At 30.8% G+C, this 22,709-nt stretch overlaps 6 protein-coding genes across 9 annotated transcripts; 4 read left to right on the top strand and 2 right to left on the bottom strand.

Annotated features, from left to right (window-relative positions):
* The first annotated feature begins 98 nt into the window (after positions 1-98).
* LOC105202106 (synergin gamma) lies at positions 99-4,724 on the top strand. 4 transcript variants are annotated; one of them, XM_039459235.1, is made up of 7 exons: positions 99-213; positions 311-1,817; positions 1,917-2,289; positions 2,378-2,541; positions 2,631-2,772; positions 3,151-3,293; positions 3,468-4,724. In XM_039459235.1, exons 2-7 carry the CDS (start codon positions 696-698, stop codon positions 3,684-3,686), a joined length of 2,163 nt encoding a protein of 720 aa, XP_039315169.1. In that variant the 5' UTR covers positions 99-213; positions 311-695; the 3' UTR covers positions 3,687-4,724. The 4 variants fall into 4 exon arrangements, with proteins under 4 accessions (XP_039315169.1, XP_025994790.1, XP_011168796.1 ...); XM_011170494.3 differs by lacking the exon at positions 99-213 and having other exon boundaries at positions 234-574; positions 641-1,817; XM_011170492.3 differs by lacking the exon at positions 99-213 and having other exon boundaries at positions 234-1,817.
* LOC105202105 (transcription elongation factor SPT4) lies at positions 3,870-6,228 on the bottom strand. The gene is made up of 4 exons (XM_011170491.2): positions 5,935-6,228; positions 5,710-5,816; positions 5,203-5,258; positions 3,870-4,194 (listed from the first exon to the last, which is right to left on the bottom strand). Exons 1-4 carry the CDS (start codon positions 5,995-5,997, stop codon positions 4,076-4,078), a joined length of 345 nt encoding a protein of 114 aa, XP_011168793.1. The 5' UTR covers positions 5,998-6,228; the 3' UTR covers positions 3,870-4,075.
* Positions 6,229-6,838: 610 nt separating this feature from the next.
* On the top strand, positions 6,839-7,519 carry LOC105202103 (protein mago nashi homolog). Its single transcript, XM_011170490.3, has one exon. The coding sequence runs from the start codon at positions 6,991-6,993 to the stop codon at positions 7,429-7,431; it is 441 nt and encodes a 146-aa protein (XP_011168792.1). The 5' UTR covers positions 6,839-6,990; the 3' UTR covers positions 7,432-7,519.
* Positions 7,520-7,592: 73 nt separating this feature from the next.
* LOC120359848 lies at positions 7,593-10,177 on the top strand. The gene is made up of 2 exons (XM_039459236.1): positions 7,593-7,702; positions 7,775-10,177. The coding sequence occupies exon 2, from the start codon at positions 8,189-8,191 to the stop codon at positions 8,522-8,524; it is 336 nt and encodes a 111-aa protein (XP_039315170.1). The 5' UTR covers positions 7,593-7,702; positions 7,775-8,188; the 3' UTR covers positions 8,525-10,177.
* A 252-nt stretch (positions 10,178-10,429) lies between these two features.
* On the bottom strand, positions 10,430-16,396 carry LOC105202101 (lysophospholipase D GDPD1). The gene is made up of 7 exons (XM_026139006.2): positions 16,124-16,396; positions 15,982-16,024; positions 15,068-15,249; positions 14,775-14,995; positions 13,322-13,455; positions 13,127-13,244; positions 10,430-13,037 (listed from the first exon to the last, which is right to left on the bottom strand). The coding sequence occupies exons 1-7, from the start codon at positions 16,245-16,247 to the stop codon at positions 12,912-12,914; spliced, it is 948 nt and encodes a 315-aa protein (XP_025994791.1). The 5' UTR covers positions 16,248-16,396; the 3' UTR covers positions 10,430-12,911.
* Positions 16,397-17,761: 1,365 nt separating this feature from the next.
* LOC120359847 (SWI/SNF-related matrix-associated actin-dependent regulator of chromatin subfamily A containing DEAD/H box 1 homolog) lies at positions 17,762-22,701 on the top strand (the record flags this gene model as incomplete). The annotated part of the gene is made up of 6 exons (XM_039459232.1): positions 17,762-18,080; positions 18,432-18,613; positions 21,502-21,692; positions 21,762-21,990; positions 22,172-22,505; positions 22,571-22,701. Coding segments are annotated over exons 1-6 (1,164 nt in total), but the record flags the coding sequence as incomplete, so codon positions are not given.
* Between the last annotated feature and the right edge of the window lie 8 nt (positions 22,702-22,709).

The following is a 22,709-nucleotide window of genomic DNA, read 5'->3' as shown; positions in this document are numbered from 1 at the left end:
AAACAGCGTAAATATAACACCATACTGAACATGGAGCATGGAGAGAGAAGTGAAGGGAGAAATACTGAAGCATGCGCATTACGATCAAATGGGACTCTCGCACAGATGTTGGCTTCAGGCAAGATTAAAGGCGGCATAGACTGGGTCGATCATGAAACTTTTTCCCTAAGGCGGAAACGTGAAAAGTGAAAAATTTCTCCATTAACTTCAATGGTAAAAATTTTCACTTTTCACGTTTCCGCCCTAGGGAAAAAGTTTCATGATTGACCCCCTGCTCTGACTCTAACGAAGTTTAGTATACATGTTGCAGTGTCAGGTGTCAGGTGTGTCAGAGGACTGGTGGGGGTGGCAAGTGGATTACTGACACAGATTGACGTCACTCTCGTCAGTTGTGGTCAGTTGACATTAGCTGACGTAAGGACGAGTTGTATATGCGTTTCGTTGCATGCACAGTAAGCACCACCATGTGGAGGAAGGATAATAAAGATAACGTTCGCATCACGAGTCTCGGGCGTTCGTGCGGCCAACATTAGAGAGATTAGCGTTAGCTCGACCTCCTTTTCGTGATGACAATGTATGTATCAAGCTAGCAGTCTGAACGATGAACTCATGTTGCTCGACGAGTTCACGTAATTCACAGGTGACGTTAGTAGTTGGGTGAGATTCACGCCGTCCAATCCTCGTCGCGCGGGAACATGAACAAGAACCACGCGAACAAGAGATTGAACCAGCTGCCGAGCTGGCTGTGGACCAACTCGACCACCCTGCCGCCGGTCTACAAGATGGTATGGGAGGCGGTGCGAGAAGATCGAGTCAGGTCGAACGGCGTACAAGTTGAACACCTTGTCGACACCAACAAGGTGTTCCCGCTGCTGCTCACTAGCCAGCTGCCTACAGAGGTGCTCGGCCACATATGGAGCCTGGCCAATCAAAAGTATGCCGGACAGCTGACCGAGCAGGAGCTGTACATTGTGCTAGCCCTTGTGGCAGCCGCCCAGACGTCCTACACTTTCAACAGCCTCGATATATTGCATTTACTTCCCTTTCCGCCAACACCTTACTTGAATATAGAATGCCTGATGAATATGCAGCCTGTTGCGCAGACGAACGCATCGAAACCTCAGCATTACGAGGAAAGTAACAATATGAGTGTAGAAGGAAAATACATTTCTGACGTTAAGGGAAAAGCTAAAGTTAAAAGCCAAGTAAACATAGTGCCTGATGCAAGTATACCCTTTTCCAGCAGTACGCCTGGAAAACTTTCTAGTTTCGAGGGCAAGATTCAGGTGCCTGGTGCAACTGGGAGTAGCAGTAATCTGTTCAAAGATGTAAGACACAATCCGCGTGTTCAAGCTGACGTTCCGTCTGTATCGTCTTTCGACGAGTCCTGTGATGAGTTTACAGAGTTTCAAAGCGCCCCAATCCCCAGCATCTCTGCTTTGCCAATCTGGGATAGTAAGCAGGGTTCTGCAATAGGTAGCAGACTCGCTAATCACAATCTAGGAGTAAAGAAAACGGTTGACAGAGTTAAGAAAATCACTGTTGGAACGAAAACCATACATATTAACTCACAAATTCGCACACCCTCAAGTTTGCCATATCAGAGCAAGGATCAGCCCATAATAGAGGCCACATCTGACCTGTTTCCTAAATGTGGAATAAAGAATCAATCCAAAACAGTAATACTCAAGGACACCGTGATCAGAAATAATGACACGCCTAAAGATTACAGTGACAGTTTTAATAATCTGGCAAGTATGATAGAGCCTGTCAGCAGCGATAAAGAGGTATTACCTAAAGTGGAATTAACACCGAAGGTAATTAACAATAAGTTTATCTATTATGTAGCAAGTATGTTTCTATGTCTGTGTAAGTTTGTCAATATAATTTTTGCTGATGTATAAATTTATTGGTAGGCTGTAGAAATGTCTGATTCTGTTCAACAAGATTTAATGAGTTTACAACAAGTCGAGGATAAATACAGCGCATTGCGTGAACTAGTTCAAGAAGCGCCCGTTACAAACGACGCGAGCTTAGATTTAACTTTCAATAATCAGTCGGCTGATGAATTCGGGGAGTTTATGTCGGCGGAACAAACACCTACTAATCCGTCGATATCAGATGCTTTGGACATTGAAAGCTTTAGTAATATGTTTGCGGATTTTGAGTTCAAAACGCACGCTAATACTGATAATAACTTAGCAGATCTGAACTTTGTATCTGAGGTGTCTGAGTCATTTAATAATCTAAAACTTGATGATGGAATGGAAGCACAATTGGTAGAAACAGGTTAGTGCTCTCACTAAGTGCTACAGTTTTATTTTCGCTTATGTGTCATTTTTGCTTGAGAGAATCTAGTAGTGTATATTATTCTTAGGAAAGAATGCTCAGAAAGAGGATGCTATTTCAATAAATAGTATAGAGTTGAATAGTGGTCCATCCGAAGCACTGCCACGTTCTGGATCTGTGCCTAGCTTAGATCTTAAATCATTTTTGCCTTCTAATGTAGAGGAAGATCAAATTATAGAAGCTCCACAGCAAGTACACGTGCAATTGAATTCAATAAGAAAGTTGAAAGTACAGAACGAATATTTGTCTAACATATGTTATCAAGCGTTTCTCTGTTCCAGACTGTATATTGGGAGTGGAAACAATATATGGAAAGTTGTGTTTTATTGTTACAAGTTGCAGCCAATATATTTACTAATATTACATCAGAATTAGTTCTACAAGAAGTTTTAAATTCAGCCCAGGGATACAACTTTCTTTGCCGTAGGTATTTTTTAAATATATTTTATATAAAATTAAATATATACTGCAGTATATACTGCGTATATACTGCCTTAGTCAAAAGTATTAAACATCACATTTTATTTATCTACAATTCATATGTGAAATCGCGTTTCGTGGTACTTGTTTAGTTTGATGAGAAAGTAGCATTATAAATAAAATTAAATTTTTGACGTATACTAATAAAATTCTAATAAATTTTTGTACAAAAGAGTTTATTTGTATCCACTTATTCGTTTAAAAGTTATTTAGTAAAATAGGGTTTTTAATGTTTTTTTGTTATTTTTTTATACATAAGGTGTACATCATTTTTATGCAAGATAATAGAATTATAAAACATAAAATTTATTTTCTCATTAGAATTAGCTGAAGTTGCAGCTGTTTGTAGACGTGTTAATTTTTCATACAAAGAGTTGGATATAAACATTACGGGATTTGATGACCTTTTAATGGACATTGATCGGATCTGGGCTGAAATGGAACCTTTTTACGCAAACATACCAGTTAGTATTACTGAAATAAATTATTGATGTGTTGATATATATCATCAAATAAATAAATGATATACATCAATTAATATTTGTTAATATTTTTATATATACTCTGTATAGCTTGTCTTCTTTAATATCCATCTTTATGAAAAGTTTTTGAAATACATTTGTATTAATATATTTCAGATTGTCACTGAGCTACCAGCTTGGCCATTACATCAGGAAGAATGTGTGTCTTGTTCCCTGTGCTTAACGGTTATTACAAGTGGTCGAGTTGTGTATAACGATAACAATTATCATGTAACATGCGCAAATTTATGGCTCAATTGCGTAAACAATCAATTGCCGGTGATGCGATACTCTTTACTTTGTCAATCGACTATGTGTCCGGGAAGTCATATTTAAATGCTAATTTACACGTGTTGCAAGATTTCCAAATTTAAACTAAAAATATATTATTCAGATCTTATTAATATAATGCATAGGAATTCATATTGAAAATGATCTTGAAAAATGGAATTCTGATACAATTTGCATTTAATCTAGTGAAGTCTTACACATATGTATATAAACAAAACAAACTGCAAATTCAATGTTTATATAAATTGTTTATTAAACTTATACTTTTTAGAAATTCTAGCTAATGATAAACATGTGCTATTACATTAAATTGATCATGCAAGAATATTTGTATATATTTAGCTTAACAATAATCGTACATCGGTTGATCTACTTATAATGCAGTATTAAGAAAAATGTAATATTTACATCTTACACAGAGATCTCTTAAATAATTAACGTTGACTCGTGTCGCGTGGCCTATACACTATTCCTCTGCTTTTCATTTCTCTGATTACGCCAGCTGGCAATCGTCCTGATACTGATATGGCGTAGACGCCTTTACAAAAACGATCTGAAAGTAGAATCTCGAAATTAATATTGGCCATTATCGACCGTTAGACTGAGATACAATTTTAATTCTGAAGGAGTTTGCGCATAGCATTTTGCTTAAACAAATCTTTATGAGCCGATCTCACCACCTATGATTGATCTTATTATTTAAGAATATTCAACTGCAAAACTTAAAATTGATCGTATGATTTTGTTTTTTCAGGTTTCTAGTCATTTTCAATATTTTCATGTCTCTTTCCTGCAAATTATAATTTATTTATGTAGAATGTAGTACTTTAAATTAATAATTAATGTTTTAATTAAAATAATTACAAAATTAGGTCAGAGATCAGTTTTAAATTTTGCAGTTGACTATTGTTAAATTTAATCGATCAATCAAGCTAATCGGAGATGGTGGGACCAGCCTTATAGTATATACGCACATAAGTATGTTCCTAGATACATACTGGCATTTGTAAGAATAATATGTCTGTATAAATGTATTATATACGTTTAAAATGAAAATCTCAAATAAATATATTTATTAAAATATTTGAACATGTATACAAGTAATTTATAAATGGCTTTTATCTACATATTTATATTAGATACATATATTTTTATTGCTTTATACTATACAACTTAAAAAAAAACAAAAAAAAATATTAAAATATTTTTAAATACAATAGAAAAAGTATACAATAGAAAGTTGCAATTAATAATTTATAAAATAACCTTATAATTATTTGAGTAATATTAGTGTATTTAGGATTTGTCTCACAAACTCGCATTAATCTAATTGGCCAACGAACTGAATGTATGAATTATTAACTACAAAATTAAAATCAATTCTAACCTAATTTTTAAATTAAATAATTATTACAGTATATTTCACATAAATAAATGATAATTTGAAGAAATGAATAAGAAAAACTGCAATTAATTTAAAATTTTATGATTAGTTATACTTAAATTTGATTTACCAATCAAACTAATTAGAAATAATAAAACCAACCGTTGATATACTTACTTATTCTTTGCCATTTGCATACCCAACTATCTTCTGGACTCATTACAGCGATCATTCTAGAAAATAAAATGAAGTAAATGTATAATAACACAGCCATCTTTTTTCTTTTCTTTAATAGAATTATTTATCAACACAAGGATTCTTAATTTTCTGAATTGTTAAAATTAAATTATAAATATAAATTTAAACAAAAATTAGATTTAATATCGTTAGTCTTTTAATGACATCCTAGAACGCTATTGTATATGTAAATTTGGTATATGTAAAATGCTACAGATTAAATTCAATAGTGCACTTATTTTTTTCTTTTAAATTAATAATTGGTTTATTTGTATTTATAAAGGTCTAGATAAATATTTTATAAATATCACTCAATATTGATAGTGTTCTAGGATTAAGAACTCTTATTTACACACATACATAGATGCAAAAAAAATTGATAAATCGATATCAAATATTTAAAAAATTGCTTTTATAGACAATCGTACATCTATTACTGTATATTACCCATCAAAGTTGGAGCTTGTACAATCAAAAACATTATCCTTATTATTCTTCATACGAAGAAAGTCATCACAATTGTCACATCCGTCAAACTCGAATTGGTCAAAAGTCTGTGAAAAAAATTATGATTAAAATTATTCTGAGGTCTGCAGGTACCGCAATTACAGTCTAGTTAAAAGATTAATTAATTATTATTATATTGCAATATAACACTTATGAAATACACACCTTAACCAAGGAGCATACCAAACACGCTCTTAATCCACGCAAATCTTTCGGCACGGTCTCCATGACATCAATAAATTTTCCGCGTTACGATACAAACGACAAAATAAATTTCAACTACTTTAAAATAATTGTCACAAGTATCTCCCTGCGACGTGCAGATGACACGGAGGACACGAATAAACTGGAATAAGCAAAAGCTTCAACTATGTTAGACGATGTTAGAGTTAAATTGAGGTTAGAGTTTATCAGGGTTTATAGCCCCCTTAGAACATATACTACTGGAAGGGGCATTGTCTAGTCAGAGCCGTAGCTAGAACGAATTTTGTGAAAGTGTCTGGGGAAAAGTAGAGGGTGCATGCAATTTAATCAAAATAACATTTTAGGATATCACTTTAAAGCCTTTTTAAAAAACTAAAAAATAAAATATATTAATATAAAAATTACAAAAACAAAATAATAATGTATTGTATCTATGTATAAACAAAAAAACGTCTTTCATTGCATTTATGCATACAAATAAAATAATGAACTTTTAACATTAAAAAAGCGAAACATTGTGTAAAGGTACATTAGTCGTTATTTGTTCTGTTTAGAGGGTACCGGGCATCCTCTGGCATTCCCGTAGGTACATACGACCCTGATTGAAATTGTTTGTTTTATATCACAGATATCTTTAGTATAGATATCTGTGTTTTATATGCATTCTCTGCACTCCAGGTTTCTCGATCTTTCTTTCTCCGACGTCAAAATATATCCATCTAGCTTTAAAAAATGGAAAAGAAGAGAAAAAAGAGAAAGATAAAAAACGCACAAATTCAGCTGTAAAATTATAGCCAATCGCGTTTCAGTCGATACATCGAAACCGGTACTAAAAGTATTGCGTGGCTTGTCAAATTCGCCACATGGAAAAACCGCTTAATGTTTGCTAATGGCGGACGCCGTCAACGATCACCATTAGAAACAGAAATACCTCTCGCACCAAACTTGAACAGTTTGACATTTTATCCAATTTTATCGCAACTGATCGTAATTGTTGAACGATAGTGAGCAGCGAGGATGTCGGCGGACTTTTACATACGCTACTACGTCGGCCACAAGGGCAAGTTCGGGCACGAGTTCCTGGAATTTGAATTCCGGCCGGATGGCAAGCTACGCTACGCCAACAATTCCAATTACAAGAACGACACGATGATACGCAAGGAAGCGTACGTGCACCAGTGCGTGATGGAGGAGCTTAAGCGCATTATTCAGGACTCTGAGATCATGCAGGAAGACGACTCGCTTTGGCCGCCGCCGGATCGCGTTGGTCGCCAGGAACTGGAGATCGTCATCGGCGACGAACACATATCGTTCACCACCTCCAAGACCGGCTCCCTTCTAGACGTGAACCAATCGCGTGACCCGGAGGGACTGCGATGTTTCTACTATCTTGTGCAAGACCTCAAATGCTTGGTGTTCTCCTTGATAGGACTGCATTTCAAGATCAAGCCCATATAGATTGCACACTTCGTCCAAAGACTTCTGTAATCCTCCCCCCTCTCCTCCCCTTTTCTCTATTTTAATAAAATATATGTAGTTATTTGTATTTGGATTTGTGCTTCTTTTACCCATTCACAAAACTCGATTGAGAATAATTGCGAAATGAAATTGCATTTATCCTTTCGTGAATTACGATAGTACAATCGGAGAGTACGAGCGGAGGTCAGATCTAACCTGACCCGAGGAAAAGTAGATGGGATATGGTACGATTGTCGCGCGGATTGCAAAGGTATCTTAACAAATATACGTATATATATGTAAAATGATGAAATTGATTAGAAGAAAAAAATGACGATTGCAGGTACACTGAAGCTGCAGTAACAATACCTTGCGTGACTTGCTATTATTGTTTGGATTATCTTGCATACGGTTCCTAACCTTAACGCAATATTTTTGTGCTCCGTGTGGAAATAAACGGAGGAAAAGAATTTAAAATTGGAAATTTATGAAGCAAATTTATCGAAGAAAATTGGTAAAGTTATTTAATCGTACAGAAAGAGTTCAAAATCTCTAAAACGTCTAATTAAGAATGCGTCAATAACTTAAATTTACAACATTTCTTATTGTCGAGAAGACGAGAAGTGTTCTTTCTTTCTCTCTCTAAAACATTTATTTCTCTAAATTTTTCAGCAAGTGCAATAAATTTTAAATATTGCGGATAGAAGTCCTTTGCAGAACATTTTGTTGATCAAGCAATTTTGATTGTACATGCAAGATGTCAGCTGATATGCAAGATACGCTGAACAACGAGGACATCGGAGTCCAGAATGAATGCGAGGGTCGCGTAGTTACAGATTCGGTCCACGAGAGATTTCGGCAAACGCATGTCCGTTGTAACGACTGCAATCGAGATATCCCAGCAAATGGGCTTGCCATAAGGAAGCACTTTGATGACTCACATCCATCGGACAGACATTGCTTCTATTGCAAAGGCAAGGTGTTTATGTATCGAACGATAACGGATAATGAGGAAGAGTCACAGAGTTATGTATATCACAAATGCAAGCATGATGAGCAGCACGAAACGAATACGTCGAAAGAATCTACATAAATGAGGGTATCAGTTAGGTTAATTAGATAGCAAATGTGGAAAGAGGAGTCATTAAAGAAGTAGACTCGAAATATGCTGTTAAATACAAGAATTAGACTAGTCTACAAGTTTATTAAGAAAATTGATAGAATAATATAAGAAGACTGATAGAAAGGAATGGGAAACCTGTGCTATATCGTCACAACGATAGACAGCACTATTCTCCTCAGGGGAGAACCAGGGAGAGAATCCAATAAAAAGGGTATCTCTGTAACTTTTAGATACAAGATTTTTATATTTGATATTCATTAATACATTTCGTGCCACATCAATTTTAAACTTAATCCAACCTTGCATGAGTTTTGATTTTTTACAGTTGTATTTATATTTGTCAGATAAGATGTATTTCATAATAGTTATAAAAACTACAAAAATTATCACAAAGAAAAAGGCCTAATCTATTAATATCGTATCACAATATATATGATACATCACAATGTATAAGACATGAATATGTGATACATATTTATATGTGATATATCCATGCATAATTATTTTATAATTACGTTTTTTTTATGATTACAAAATATAAAACGTTTGAATAGAAAGAGTGAATCATCGATGATCCACGGAATGTGTTAATAGAAATGAATATAGGAAATTATGACAGCTACAAATTCTTAGTAATTAAAAGATGAGTCGACTAAATATAAATTAGAAAAATTTTGTTAGAATAAGTATAAAAAAATCATCTAAAACCAAAAAATGCTTGCCTGATCGGCTGATAAATGTTACTAACGTAATATTACGTAAAATTATACATGCGTAACATTACGTACTTAATATTATGTACAGTCGATCTTTCCTAATGACCAATATTCTGTGACAAGAAACATTTGACCTCCAATCTTAAGTGTTTGCATAATATTAATGTAATATAACCGGCTGTTTTTTTCTCTGCTTTCTTAGCCCAATCAGGTCACTGATGCTTAATAACGTTTTTGAAAGGATTTTTGGGCTTTAAAAAATTTGAAAAAATTCTGGTACCTCTTCCAACATTCCAGAATGATTTTAATTGTTTGAATCGACGTTTTTCACTTTATTTTTGTACGTGTCCAAATGAGGCAAAATAATTAAAAATTGAAATTTTATTTGGGTCTTCAAATTCTCGGTTAGACGATTTGATTGTGTCTACTAAATTTTAGATAATGAATTTAATATTAATTAGATATTGGTCTAATATAAATATTGATAAATAATTTTACATATACATATATATATATATATATATAAAATGCACTTCTAGTTATAAATAATAGATATAATGCTTTTGATATACTATATATATCTTTTTTATACAAGATAGACACAAAACATTCTATATGCATTTATTTTCTGATATGATATATTGGTCATCTGTTTTATATATACTCTCTTATATACACATTATTTATACATTTTTTACATATTCATATATCACATTAAAACATCACACATCAGTAAATATATATTAAATAGATAAAAAATATTAATTCTCATAGTATATAGTTAAAACATCTGTAAATTTTATATTCTTCCAAATATGTGTATATCACATATATATTTTTTACTTTGGAAAATATTTTTTAATATAACAATCAAATAATAAAATAGAGAAATAAAATGTAAAATTGTTATATGTATAACAAAAAGATAATGATACTGTAACAAAGTACAAATATTGATATTTTTAAACATACTCTCTTTATAGATCTGATGTAAATTTATTTTGTTTGTAACTTACATTTTTTCTTTTTCATAAAGAAATAAATCTTAAAAGTTCAAAAAATGAAGAAAAGGGTGAAAGTTAAGAACATGAACTAATTATATGTTTTTTACCATATGACATTTATATATTATTTTTGTATGGGTAAAAAGGAACAATTATTTATCACATAGAATGAAAACTTATATTATAAACTTTGAGCTTTATAAATACACAAAAGTTAATTTAAATACAAAGGTACATGAATTTGTACATAGTTGCATTTATTTTTCTATACTTAACATTCATTGTAAAACATTTTCAATATATTAATTATACATTATACTTTGATTATTTAATAGAAGCAAGTAATCTTAACAAAATTTGGTATGTTATTTATTTAATCCTTCCCTCCTGAAGTACACTTACAGTCAAACAGACAATCTACTTAAACATACATAATTTCTCTCTCTGAAACATACATATACTTATATAAATTTGTAAATTTAACAAATATCAAGTAAACACTTAGTTCATATAAGTCATTTCTTTTTTTTCATCATTGTTATTTAAATGAAACAAGAGAACTTGTTCCATACAATAAATAATTTACATATTTCTTTATAGCATAAATAAAAGAATATTTATGCTACTGAAATACATCAAAATACTACATTTGTAAATATATAATTGTCATTAAAAATTCTAATAATGATTTTGGTAAATTGAGATTATAAACATATGAAATAAAGATAACATACATCACATGCATTTTATAACCGTATTTCGTAAAACAGCATACAATGTATAATCTTTCTTATTTTTTATAACCATAAATATTTTATATTGATATCTCCACGTCTCGTAATTTTATATTGTTATCTTTTTATCTGAATATGTATATTGTATACATATATAATCGCACATGTACACACAGATCTTTTATATATATAAAAACAGCCTAAATATATAAATTAGATATAATATACATACAATAAGTTAGAAAAGATGTTATCGTTACACTTTTTATAAATGTGAGCTGCAGTTAAATATGTCATTAACATAATATTCGTTTATTTAGGGTGTACGATGTATTTCTACATTTAAAAGATTAAAAAAGTACATATATTCAACATATAGATATCCATAGACAATTGTGAGTTATATTAATTGTAAAATGCCCTGTATGCAAAAACATGACATAACTTAATATGTAGGATATGCTTCAGGGATGGAGATGCGCAGCGTTGAAGAATGATTACTCCTGTGAAGTATATCCTACATATATTAAGTTATTATACGACGTTAATACTGGTTATTATGCTGTGACTATCTCATAAATATAGTATAAATATCATACTCGTCAAATTCAATATTTGCACAAATACATAAATGTATTTTTTTATTCAATAAAATTAGTCCTGATAGAATTTCATTCGATTTCAGAGATGCTCAATATTACGAGACTGAGACACAGACTTTTATCACATTCATTTTTTTATGAAAAAGGATTTCCTTATATCACACCCATATATACTAAGGACATATCACGATCTGCGTAGCTCGATTTTTCTCTTCTCACATAAAATGTCGTCTCTTCATGAAATTATGAAGATTAAAACTTATTTAACAAATGCACCATAGATTAGACATAGACTGCGTTTGCTTTTATGCACTTACAGCACTTTAAGCATTTTATTTTATCTTTCTTATTTATCAAATATTAAACAAGGATGCACAATAATGCTTACAAGCGTTGTGAGCGCCAAAGCGAACGCAACCTATATATTATTCAAAGCATTGAAATGCCGGGCTAAGTTAACGCTGGCCCCAGAGAGATATAGTAATCAATATTTTGTACCAAAAATTGGGATATGCATGCATGCTCTTTTTACAATGTGTGCAAATTGTTTTCTTACAATAAATCGAAGTGTGGAAGACTATTATAAAAAAAATCGTTAGAAGAAAAATGAATGATAGAGAATATTCGTTTTTTCTTTATCATATGGAGGTAAAATATGCCTATCCCGTAAATAAAGATAATAATAATATGGAGTCTGAGACCATAGATTCTAAGCAAATTACATAGAAGTGCGCGTTACAATTATATACGTATAAAAATTGGGCTATTAAAACAAACCACTAATTGCACAGATATCACTTGGTAGCCTATGCTACGTAAGGTAACTGTCAATACTGATTCAATTAGGATATTGTGCTTGTGCTTCAAAACTAATCACAACAAAATTAAAAGGCAAAAAAGCTTCTAGATATGTCTTTTGATAAAGCAAAAGATGAAAAAAAAGCGGATAAAGATTTACGAGGCCAGAGCAATCTTATTCCATGATACCCACATGACTACAATGTAACAATAAAATTATCGTATGCGAGCGCATTGTACATTGTATACGTAATTTCACTAATGAATCGATTTGTACGGGCTGACGCAATTGTGGCAAAATTCGTTCAAATTGGCATTTATACACAGAACATAAGCAAATATTTTTGCTTTGCTTATAAAAAATATACTACTTTTTATACTGTATAGCTTAAATATTTTCTGGCTCATCATGGCAGATATTTCCCCACAGATATAAACAGATCCGCGAAGTTTTTCAACAGTTTGTTATATGATGTGTAATCTTTGGAAATCTATCATGTACTTCATTCTATTGTATGTTTTTTTAAAAATAATTTTAATCTTGTTGGATAATCTGTCATTACACCAGTTGCTCCCAGATCAAATGCTCTTTTAAATTCTTCATCTTTATTCAAAACCCAAAAGTAAACCTATATATACAAGTAAGCCAGTGGTATTATATAAAAATATAATTAATCATACTTAAATACTAATGTCAATTGTAATTGTGTATACTTACATGTATGCCTCGTGCTCTTAAGTGATTAAATAAACACGGTCTCATTAATAGTACGTTAATCGTACGTACTACCAACTTTTCCAGTGGTAAAAATGTTGGACTCGGACCACCTTTTCGTCTAAAATCAAAATACAAGAGAATTTTTTTTAGTAATTCCATTGTAATTACAGAGACAAAATATTTCATTTATATTACCGCAAATAAATTGAAGGCAAGAAAATTTCAAGATGCGTTTCCTTTAATGGTACAAATGGTAACAAGCCAGTATACATAAGAAGTATTAACATCGTCACACGTTGCATTGAAAACAGCAAGTTTACATTTGGATTCTACAAAATTAAAATTATTAAAAATGTATAAAAATTAACAATCCATAAAGACAAACTTTTTTTTATAAAAAATAGCTTTTGACAAAATTGATTGTAATTTCTATTTTATAGTTTATTTAATATTGATCACATAAAAATTAATATTGTCACAACCTCTGCAAATAAACTACTATTTGTCTTCTACAAACAATTAAAATTCACTATTTAATTCATTAAAGTTCTATGTAATTGTATTCTACTTTTTATGAGTTCAGCACAAATTGTACATTTCAGTCAATTTTCATCTTAATACTTTTCTCTTATCTCGTTACTCCGCGCGCATTCCAAATGCCAATTGATACTCAAACTGTGTGCAGGTATGATAAGAAGAATAGCACTAGTTGAAAATTGGTTCAATTCATGCCAAGCCTGTTGTATAAATTAAACGTTTTTGATACTTTTAGTGGAACAAATTTTAACAGGTTGTAAATTGTGCTAGATTCCATTCTGTTACCTTCAATGAAGTATAGAGGAGAAGGGAGAGATGATGATGATATCATCGTTTATTGAGCGCTCTAGAATCAGATCCTCTCAAGCAGAGAGAGAGAGAGAGAGAGAGAAAGAGAAGGAAACGAGGAATATTCGATAATTTTCCTATTAAAATCAACAAACTTATTTTTATTTTGTAAGTCATTTTTCTTATACATCTGCAAATAGTTTAAGTAAAATATTTTATGTTACCATACAATAATTTTGTATTCCAACATAATTTTGTATTCTACATAAAAATGATTTATAAACCAATGGAGTGTTAGTTATTTTAATTAGAAAAAATGTTATCAAGCTTTTTTCCTTTATTTTACTAAAAGAGAAAGGCTAGAACCAAACTGTAATTATTTAAAATTATTTAAAACATATTTCTATTGAAAAAATATCAATAAAAAATATCTTTCTTCATTTTCACGTTTCTGGGACGTTTGATCTATGTAAGAAGTAATAATCAAATACATGAGATTTATGAACTTTGGTTATCTGCTAAATTGCTTATTTGCATAAATTGTGGCAATGTTAATTGTTGATCACATAATTTATAAAGTAGCAAAGTTATAGCCAGTGTTTCTGAAAGACATTTTCTATGTAAAAACATAAGGATTATATACGGCCTCATATTTCAAATTAAAAATATCAACTTCTATAATGGTACTAAAATTTTAATCAAAACAAAAATTTAAAAATTATTATGCTACATTTTTTTATGGAGTATAATTCTACAAAATCTTTTTTCAAAATGTATTAATTTGATCTTTATAGAGGCTTACTAGATACACTTCTTGACATACCATTTTGTAACACTTCTGTGTGACTTCATCACTAAAATTTCCCCAAACTGTATACTCCTCTCTATTGTATTCTTTTATAAGATCAGAAACTTTGGATATAAGCCGATCATTATTGATCTTAATGTCAATGTTAATAGGGATATTGGGGAATGCTTCAAAAACTTCTCGTAACAATGCAAATCGTCGATCCTCTTCTTTCGCTGAACCAATATACTCCACATCTGTTCAACTACAGTTATTAAATAATTCTGTTCATAAATATAGTCTTTTCTTAAAATAGTAGATAGCAATACCTGGATCAAAATCAATTGGTAAACGTTGTTTTAAAAGCGGTAAATCCTTGTATTCCAATTCAGAAATATTTTTATCTATGCCCGTACTGCGTAAAAGATTGTGATCATGAGAAACTACTACTTCGCCATCTTTCGTAAGATGACAATCTAATTCCAACATTTGTGTTCCAATAGCTACTGCTCTGTAATTGTAAGATATTGATTTTACTTGAGTGCTTCATTAGAATAATAGCACAATTTCAGTAAGTCTATCTGTTAATTTCAGATAAGTTTACTTGTAGTCATAAATATCAAGCAGAAGAAATTATAAGCAGATATGATCAGATAAATAATAAAATAGTCAAGAGGATATTTTGCTCCAATGAAATAGTCAATATATGTAACATGGATGAGAACTTTGATTTAAATATATTAGATTTTATTATTAGAGAAGTTCAAGTGTCTCCTGATTTTTTCATTATTTACAAACTTTTATATAAATATAGCATAAATATAGCTTGGTCTTCTTTTCTTATTTGTGCACAAATAAATAATAGCTTAAAATTCTGAAGTATTACTCAAAAATATGAAAGAGCTCAAATAAATTACTTTTGTTATTTTCTTATACAAGTATATATACCATACAAATGTTTATGTATTGTATAATAAAAAAATTAATATTTTACGAGAATTTAAAACATGTAAAAGTCAGTGTCAAAATAAGATCATAAAAATTAACATATAACAAAACATTAACTTTACTCTATAATACTACTTTTAAGTAAATATTTAAAATAAAATCACATGTAAAACCGCATGTATTTTATTCGACAATTTATATGATGATTAAATTTTGCAGCGATTAGCACAGGTGACAATGTATTTTTTGCATCTTGGGCGAGGGAATCTTAAGTAAACAGTACTTTTTCACTAACCGTTTGAACGCGCACATCGTGTTTTCATAGCTTTCTCCGGCACCTAAAAAGATTCACACACGCAAGGAGAGGATTAATAAGATTCACACCCGCGAACATTCGCGGATGGTAAACAAAGGGAGGGACAAGGCTGACGACTCACCACCCCGATGACTGATGTGTTGACACAAAAACTTCACCTTCTTCTTCTTGTGCAGCAGGGTGGGATACTTGAACAGTATCATCGAGGTCAGCATGTAGCCGCCGATCAATGTGTATAACAACATTATTCTTGCTTTCCTTGTTACGCCGCGCGATGCACTTATCCGCCGTCGAACATAATGGTACGCTCGGTGTATAGCAAAAAACGACGGACGCAAATAAACGGAAGGAGCAGACGACGGACGGCGCAAGTATAGTATACGCGAATGCCGGCCCTGAATCACGCGCCCTCGAGAACGGCATGTCGCGTGAGCGCGCGTGGCGCGATCAGCTGGCCAATCGGATCAGGTGGCAGTCGCCAAGAAAAACGTCATTAATGGATAGGAGCGTCTTCCTTCAGGGCGATCACGATCGAGGCTCCGATTAATTTAAGAGCGATTCTGACTAAACTTGATTTTAGCGATTAGTTTAATAGGTAGAATTGCTTAAAACAAAATTTCTAACTATATAATTTGTCTCTCATCTAATCTTTTTTTCTGAGTGTTAAAAAAAATAATAATAATTCTATCTAAAGCTGATATTCATAGTCGATTCTTATTTTAAAATGACTTAAGTAATGTCTTAAGAAGTTAATATGATGTCATCAACTAGTCATGGTTCTGTGATTAGTTGATGAGTAAGATAAAATTTAGTAAGATAAAATTTTTAAAAATTAAAAAAGAGAAAAGACAAAATTTTAAAAATTCACTATATTAATAAACCTATATCTTAATAAAAAAATATAAATCAGGGCATTTATATGTGTAAGATATAAATAATCTACGTGTATATAATATATGTGAACTGTTTTACATGTCATTTATGTAAATAATAATAATAATAATAAGAGATCGTAGAAGATTCAAATTTCATCAAAAATAATGAAAATTAACTTTTATTTTTACATATATATTTATTATATTCATTATATATTATATTTATATATTTTATTATATATTCAATGTATATTATATAATAAATTATATGATAATATGCGCAATAATGTATATTATTACAGATTTTTATTTTATCAATATTAAAGTCAGATATATTAACAATTTTATAATTACTTTTTTATCCAATTTATCATAATTTCCATTGCTTGTATTATATTTATCTACATGAGAAAGATTCGTGTAAACATAACGTGAACAATACGCGAATAATCTAGACGTACTTTTGAAGCTTACGGCCCTGGTATCATTTAAAAATAATGCTTTGTAATTTTGTCAATCGCATTAATCGCTGATTATAATTTCGCTTTTCTTTATTGCATCGATTTCAATTATTCAGGAATAGTCTGTCTAAAACTATTCCCTTTTTTAAATATATTTTACAATTGTCACACAATGTTAATTTTCATTGTATTTGATATATAGTTACATTATCATAAATTAAGTTACATAAACTTCGTGAACGTCTAAATGCCTGAATTAAATTGATAAAATTATTAATAAAATAAAAAAATAATTAAATTAATATAATTATAATAATTAAATAAAATCTATTTTGGTCTCGCTTTCTGTTGTATCGATACAAATTTTTCTTATTTATCATATTTTAAGCATATCCTTCTCCGATTAGATTACCGACACTGTGATACTTTTTCGGAACATTATCGGGAAGTCTGAAGAATTTCCGCGTGGAAATCAGGCATAAATATCATTCCGACGAACGCGTCGCAGTCTGATCTACATTATACGTGTTTCTACGTAATCCCCCGACGCTCTCGGCGAGCCGCACCGAATGCACCTGGCAGACGATACCGAAAGTTCCGCCGGAAAAATGCATTCCTGCCAGCGTCCCTCGCACGATTGACGCGATGTCCGAATCGAACTCGCCCAAAACGGACACGAGTAGCTCCAGCCTCCTGCGGCAATTCCGCTTTCAAAAAAAACAACCGAAGATCATGAACCTGTGTAAGAACTCCGCGTATCTTTTTACTACCATTGTCCCGTTAATCGATGCACGCAAGTAATTGGCGTGCATACTCCTGACAAATACACGTCCTACTTTAATACAATTTAACATTTTGAGAGATCAATTTCGATTTTCAAACAATTCTCTTTGCACATTTGTGCGTGTGCATCTTGGAGTAATTTGTCAAATTCATTAGCTCCAAATTTATACACTTTTAATATAGTAAATGACATTTAATTTTTAATATCGCTTATTAATCTAACCTGACGTCTTATCTACTGTCTCGAGCAAAAGGAGATAAAATTATAAATAAATGGCCTCATGTATAACATTTTTTTCTATAATTTTAGCGGACGAGGACAGTAACTTGGTAAGTTCCGACATACAAGGGCGCCGTAAACCCGTAAATCGCATTGAGGATAGTGACAGTGATATTGGTAGTCCAGCTAAAACAAGCTCGGACTGTAACGCCAAAGGTAAAGAGAATAAGTTAAAGTACCTGACAACTTTGTATCCACAAAATGATGTAACAGTAAGTATTTTCAGATTTCTTAAGTAGAAACCTACATAAACAGCAAGAGAACCCTTCCGATTTCCCTGGTGGATAGATCACTGAAATCATTAAAAATAACTCTCAAATTGTTGAAACGAGTAATGAAAATTATTGAAATATTATTGAATATATTTCAGTCTAAATTATACTTATAATAGCGAAATACTATGAATTCTGAAGATAATTATTTAAAATGATAGAAATGTAATGTATTCTTATAGATTTGTTAACAAAAATTGAACCCTCAAATGTATTAAATTGAATTTTAAAAATAATTATTAAAAACTCTGAAAAGGAAAGAAAAGTAATACAAAATATAAAATATGTAACATATTCATTATGAACACTGAACACACTAAAGTACTTTGAATCTTAAGAACAATGAAAATTTTTCTACTGAAAATATTAGAAAAGCAATGAAATATTAAAAAAATAAATATTATTAAATTGTTAGTTTTTCTAATTAAATATTTGTAAATTAATTGTAATACAAATATTTATCTTTACAATATTTAAGATTTTTAAAATATTTAAAGTGTATTTATAATCATTTATTTCTATATAATTTTAACACTTGGAATATTTTTATTCTAATCCTCTTGTATATAATTCTGTACTTTTATAAATTCTGCAAGATAATTTCATGAAATTTATTTCTTTAAATTACATTCATTGATTTTTAAATTGAATTTTACTGAATTCTTCATAAACTTAACGCCATGTATTCACTTCTTATTAAAATCTTAATGACATGATACTGAAAATGGGTCAATTGACCCATAGAGATAAAAAAAGAGATTTCATATGATTCAGTAATATTTTAATGTTATTCATTACAGTTTCAGTAAAATATTTCCATCGGGGTTCTAAAAATATCTTGTGTCTTTTCAAACAGTTTAGAAAACAATCTTTTCAATCTAAAAGATATTTTATATATTTTAAGATATCATTCAGGTATCTGGAAATGTCTTAAAGGTGTTAAAATTTACAAGACATCTCATGTACTAAAATATTTTTTAAATGCCTTTCCAATGTCTATAAATATCTTTTAGAAATTTAATAGTCTTCCACAAAATCTTTGTTAGTCATCTTTTAAATAACCCTTAGATATTTTCTAGAAATATCTCCTTGATATTTTCTAGAAATTTTTTTCTCAACCACACAAAAATAATTTATAAACGAATAAGAACAATAATATGCTATAGGTCAAGACATGATGTAAGCCAAGTTAAGTTTCAATTCTAAAAATTATATAAACACAAATATTCCAGGACTGACATTCATAATCAAATCTTATTTTGAATTTTATTTCAAGACCATCTTGAGTGATGTCTTAAGATGCTAACACAGTTGATTAATTGATGACATCTTATAGTAAACAATTTAATGTTAAATATGAGAACCAATTATGAATATCAGTCAAAGTATACAAATGCTTCAATCTTCATCAGATCATCTTTAGTGTTAAATATAAAAACAATATTAAGAGGATGTTAAAGTGGTACGAATTATTGACATAAAATGATAACCAATCTTCAAATTGATTTTACAGAACCACAACATCCTTGTATAGAATTTAAATATGTATAAAAAAAGGAAGTAAGAATGGATATATTTTACAAGAAAATCGAATAAAAAGTTAAAAATGTATTGGTACAGCTATCACCTAAGATTAACTTTACCTTAATTAATACAGAAGTTGTGTATCTTGTACAAAATGGGCAAACTTGTACAAACGTGCACGCAATTCGGAAAACACTAATGAACAATACTGACCACATGAAATTACAATTGAATGCCTAAAATAAAGATATTTTGTCACTCAGCTTTAGGCGCATACGTTAGATTAACGAAGATGAACCCAGATGAACCAAACAAAAATCGTATTAAACAGTAAGTGACAGAGCTTGCATTCCGTTTGTTTTCTGTTCCTGAACTCCCTGAATTAGTGTGTACTTAAAATGAAATAGATATATTTGAAAGTTAGTGAAAGCAAGATGGAACGTTCCAGTGCAGTCTAGTGCAGGAATAGAAAACAAGCCTATTAGATGGCGTTAGATGAACTTGAGGAAGAAGGATAGATGATATATTCGTGAATGCGCTTGACAAAGAGCAAAGAGCACTAGTCTGTTCGTCTCGCGCGTAACCACGTGCTCGTCAACTGTCTCGAGTGGAAAAAAAACATTTATTTTATATATTTACATCGTCGAAATTCGATCTTTAGTTAGGTATTTCTTTCAATGTTAATTGAACATATAAACAATACAGTCGGTAAATTTTAATGATATAAAAAGTATAAATATAAGTTCTGATGAGCTATTATTGAAGTCATTTGTATACCTTGGTGAGTTATTGAATTTACATGGAGATCACAAGTGGAAATTTAAATTCTATGGAAACATGTGTAAGAATATTTACAATTAAAGATTTTTTATTATTTATGTTTGCATATTTAGAATATTTATTAATATAATCTTTAAACTGAAACCTAATTTGACTGCTAACTTATTCCCTATAAGCACTACAATATTATTTAAATATTAACATATAAATATTAAAACAACATTTCTTATTATATAAACATTAATACAATATTCTTATAATATTTAAAAAATATATTTTTTGAATATTTTAATTTTTAATAATATTTGTATAATATTCTAGTAATATTGTAGCGCTTATAGGACTACTGTCTTTATTTGATTTGTAATCTATTTGAGCCTTTTGTATTCTTAAACATAAATAAATTTTTTTGTTAATTATCTTTAATATTCAAAATATAGCTACTTAATAGCTAGTTAACTAGCAAACGTATTGTCCTAAATTTATTACTTACTAAATAATAAAACTTATGAATTATTTTCCAGCATATACAGGAAGTACTTAAAAGTACTAATTGGAATGTTGAGGAGGCGGAAGAGACACTTAAAAATAATAGAAAAAGGGGCTTGAAGCAGTCTGCAAAAACTAGCAAAAAGAAAAGAAGAAAATTAAATGTAGATGAAGAGGTAGATGTTGATTCAGATGAGCACGATTATAAAGACAAAGTATTCAACAGGTACATAATTTTATGATTTGCATTAAATTAAATATATCACTGCGATATAAATGTATTATTATTTTACAGTGATGAAGATTCTGATATAGAGATATCTAATGAGCTCACAGGTGATAAAAAGGCAGTTCTAGAATTTATGCAGACTGCTCTACTTTCGGAGTTGCTTCTTATGTCCCAATGTTCTCAAAAGAGAGCCATGGCCATTATAAAGGCACGGCCATTTGAAGATTGGCGAGACTTAGTGAATAAATTTCAAAATATAAAATACTTAGATACAGAATTACTTAATGCAGCTCAGGTAAATGTGATAAAATTAACATATATCATTAATGATATTTATTTTCTATTAAAAATATTAGAATTGATTGATTTTCATTAAACTTAAAAGATTTGGATAATTCTGATAACAAAATATATACAATTATGTTTAATTCTTAATACAATAATTAAACAATTTTGTTTCTAATATGTGCAAAAAGGTATTACTATCTACACGTCACGTGGTAGAACTTCTTATGAAAAAATGCCTTCGCTTATCTACCAACATGGAAAAAGCTGTTGCTGCTGGTGCATCGACTATAACACACCAGCCAAAAGCATTATCACCCAATTTGACATTAGCTCCGTATCAATTGGTTGGCCTAAACTGGCTTGCTGTTATGCACGCACAGAATGTAAATGGTATATTAGCCGATGAAATGGGTTTGGGGAAAACGATACAAGTGATAGCATTTTTAACATATCTGAAGGAAGCTGGTCTTCTTGATGAGAAAGATGGACCTCATCTAATTGTTGTTCCCAGTTCAACTATGGGTAATGTATCATGTTTTTATATTTGCTCCGTCCACAGATCTTTATAAATATCTTTCTTGATACAGAAAATTGGATGGACGAGTTAGAAAGATGGTCGCCTGGTTTGAAAGTTGTACAATATTATGGCTCTCAAGATGAACGAAAAGAGATGCGGATGGGTTGGCGAAACGGTGATCTCGATGACGTTGACGTTTTGTTAACTAC

The sequence above is a fragment of the Solenopsis invicta genome, unplaced genomic scaffold, assembly GCF_016802725.1.
Source record: "Solenopsis invicta isolate M01_SB unplaced genomic scaffold, UNIL_Sinv_3.0 scaffold_106, whole genome shotgun sequence".
NCBI lineage: Eukaryota > Metazoa > Arthropoda > Insecta > Hymenoptera > Formicidae > Solenopsis > Solenopsis invicta.
Note: the sequence above shows the minus strand (reverse complement) of the source record. Positions and strands in the feature narration are given on the sequence as shown.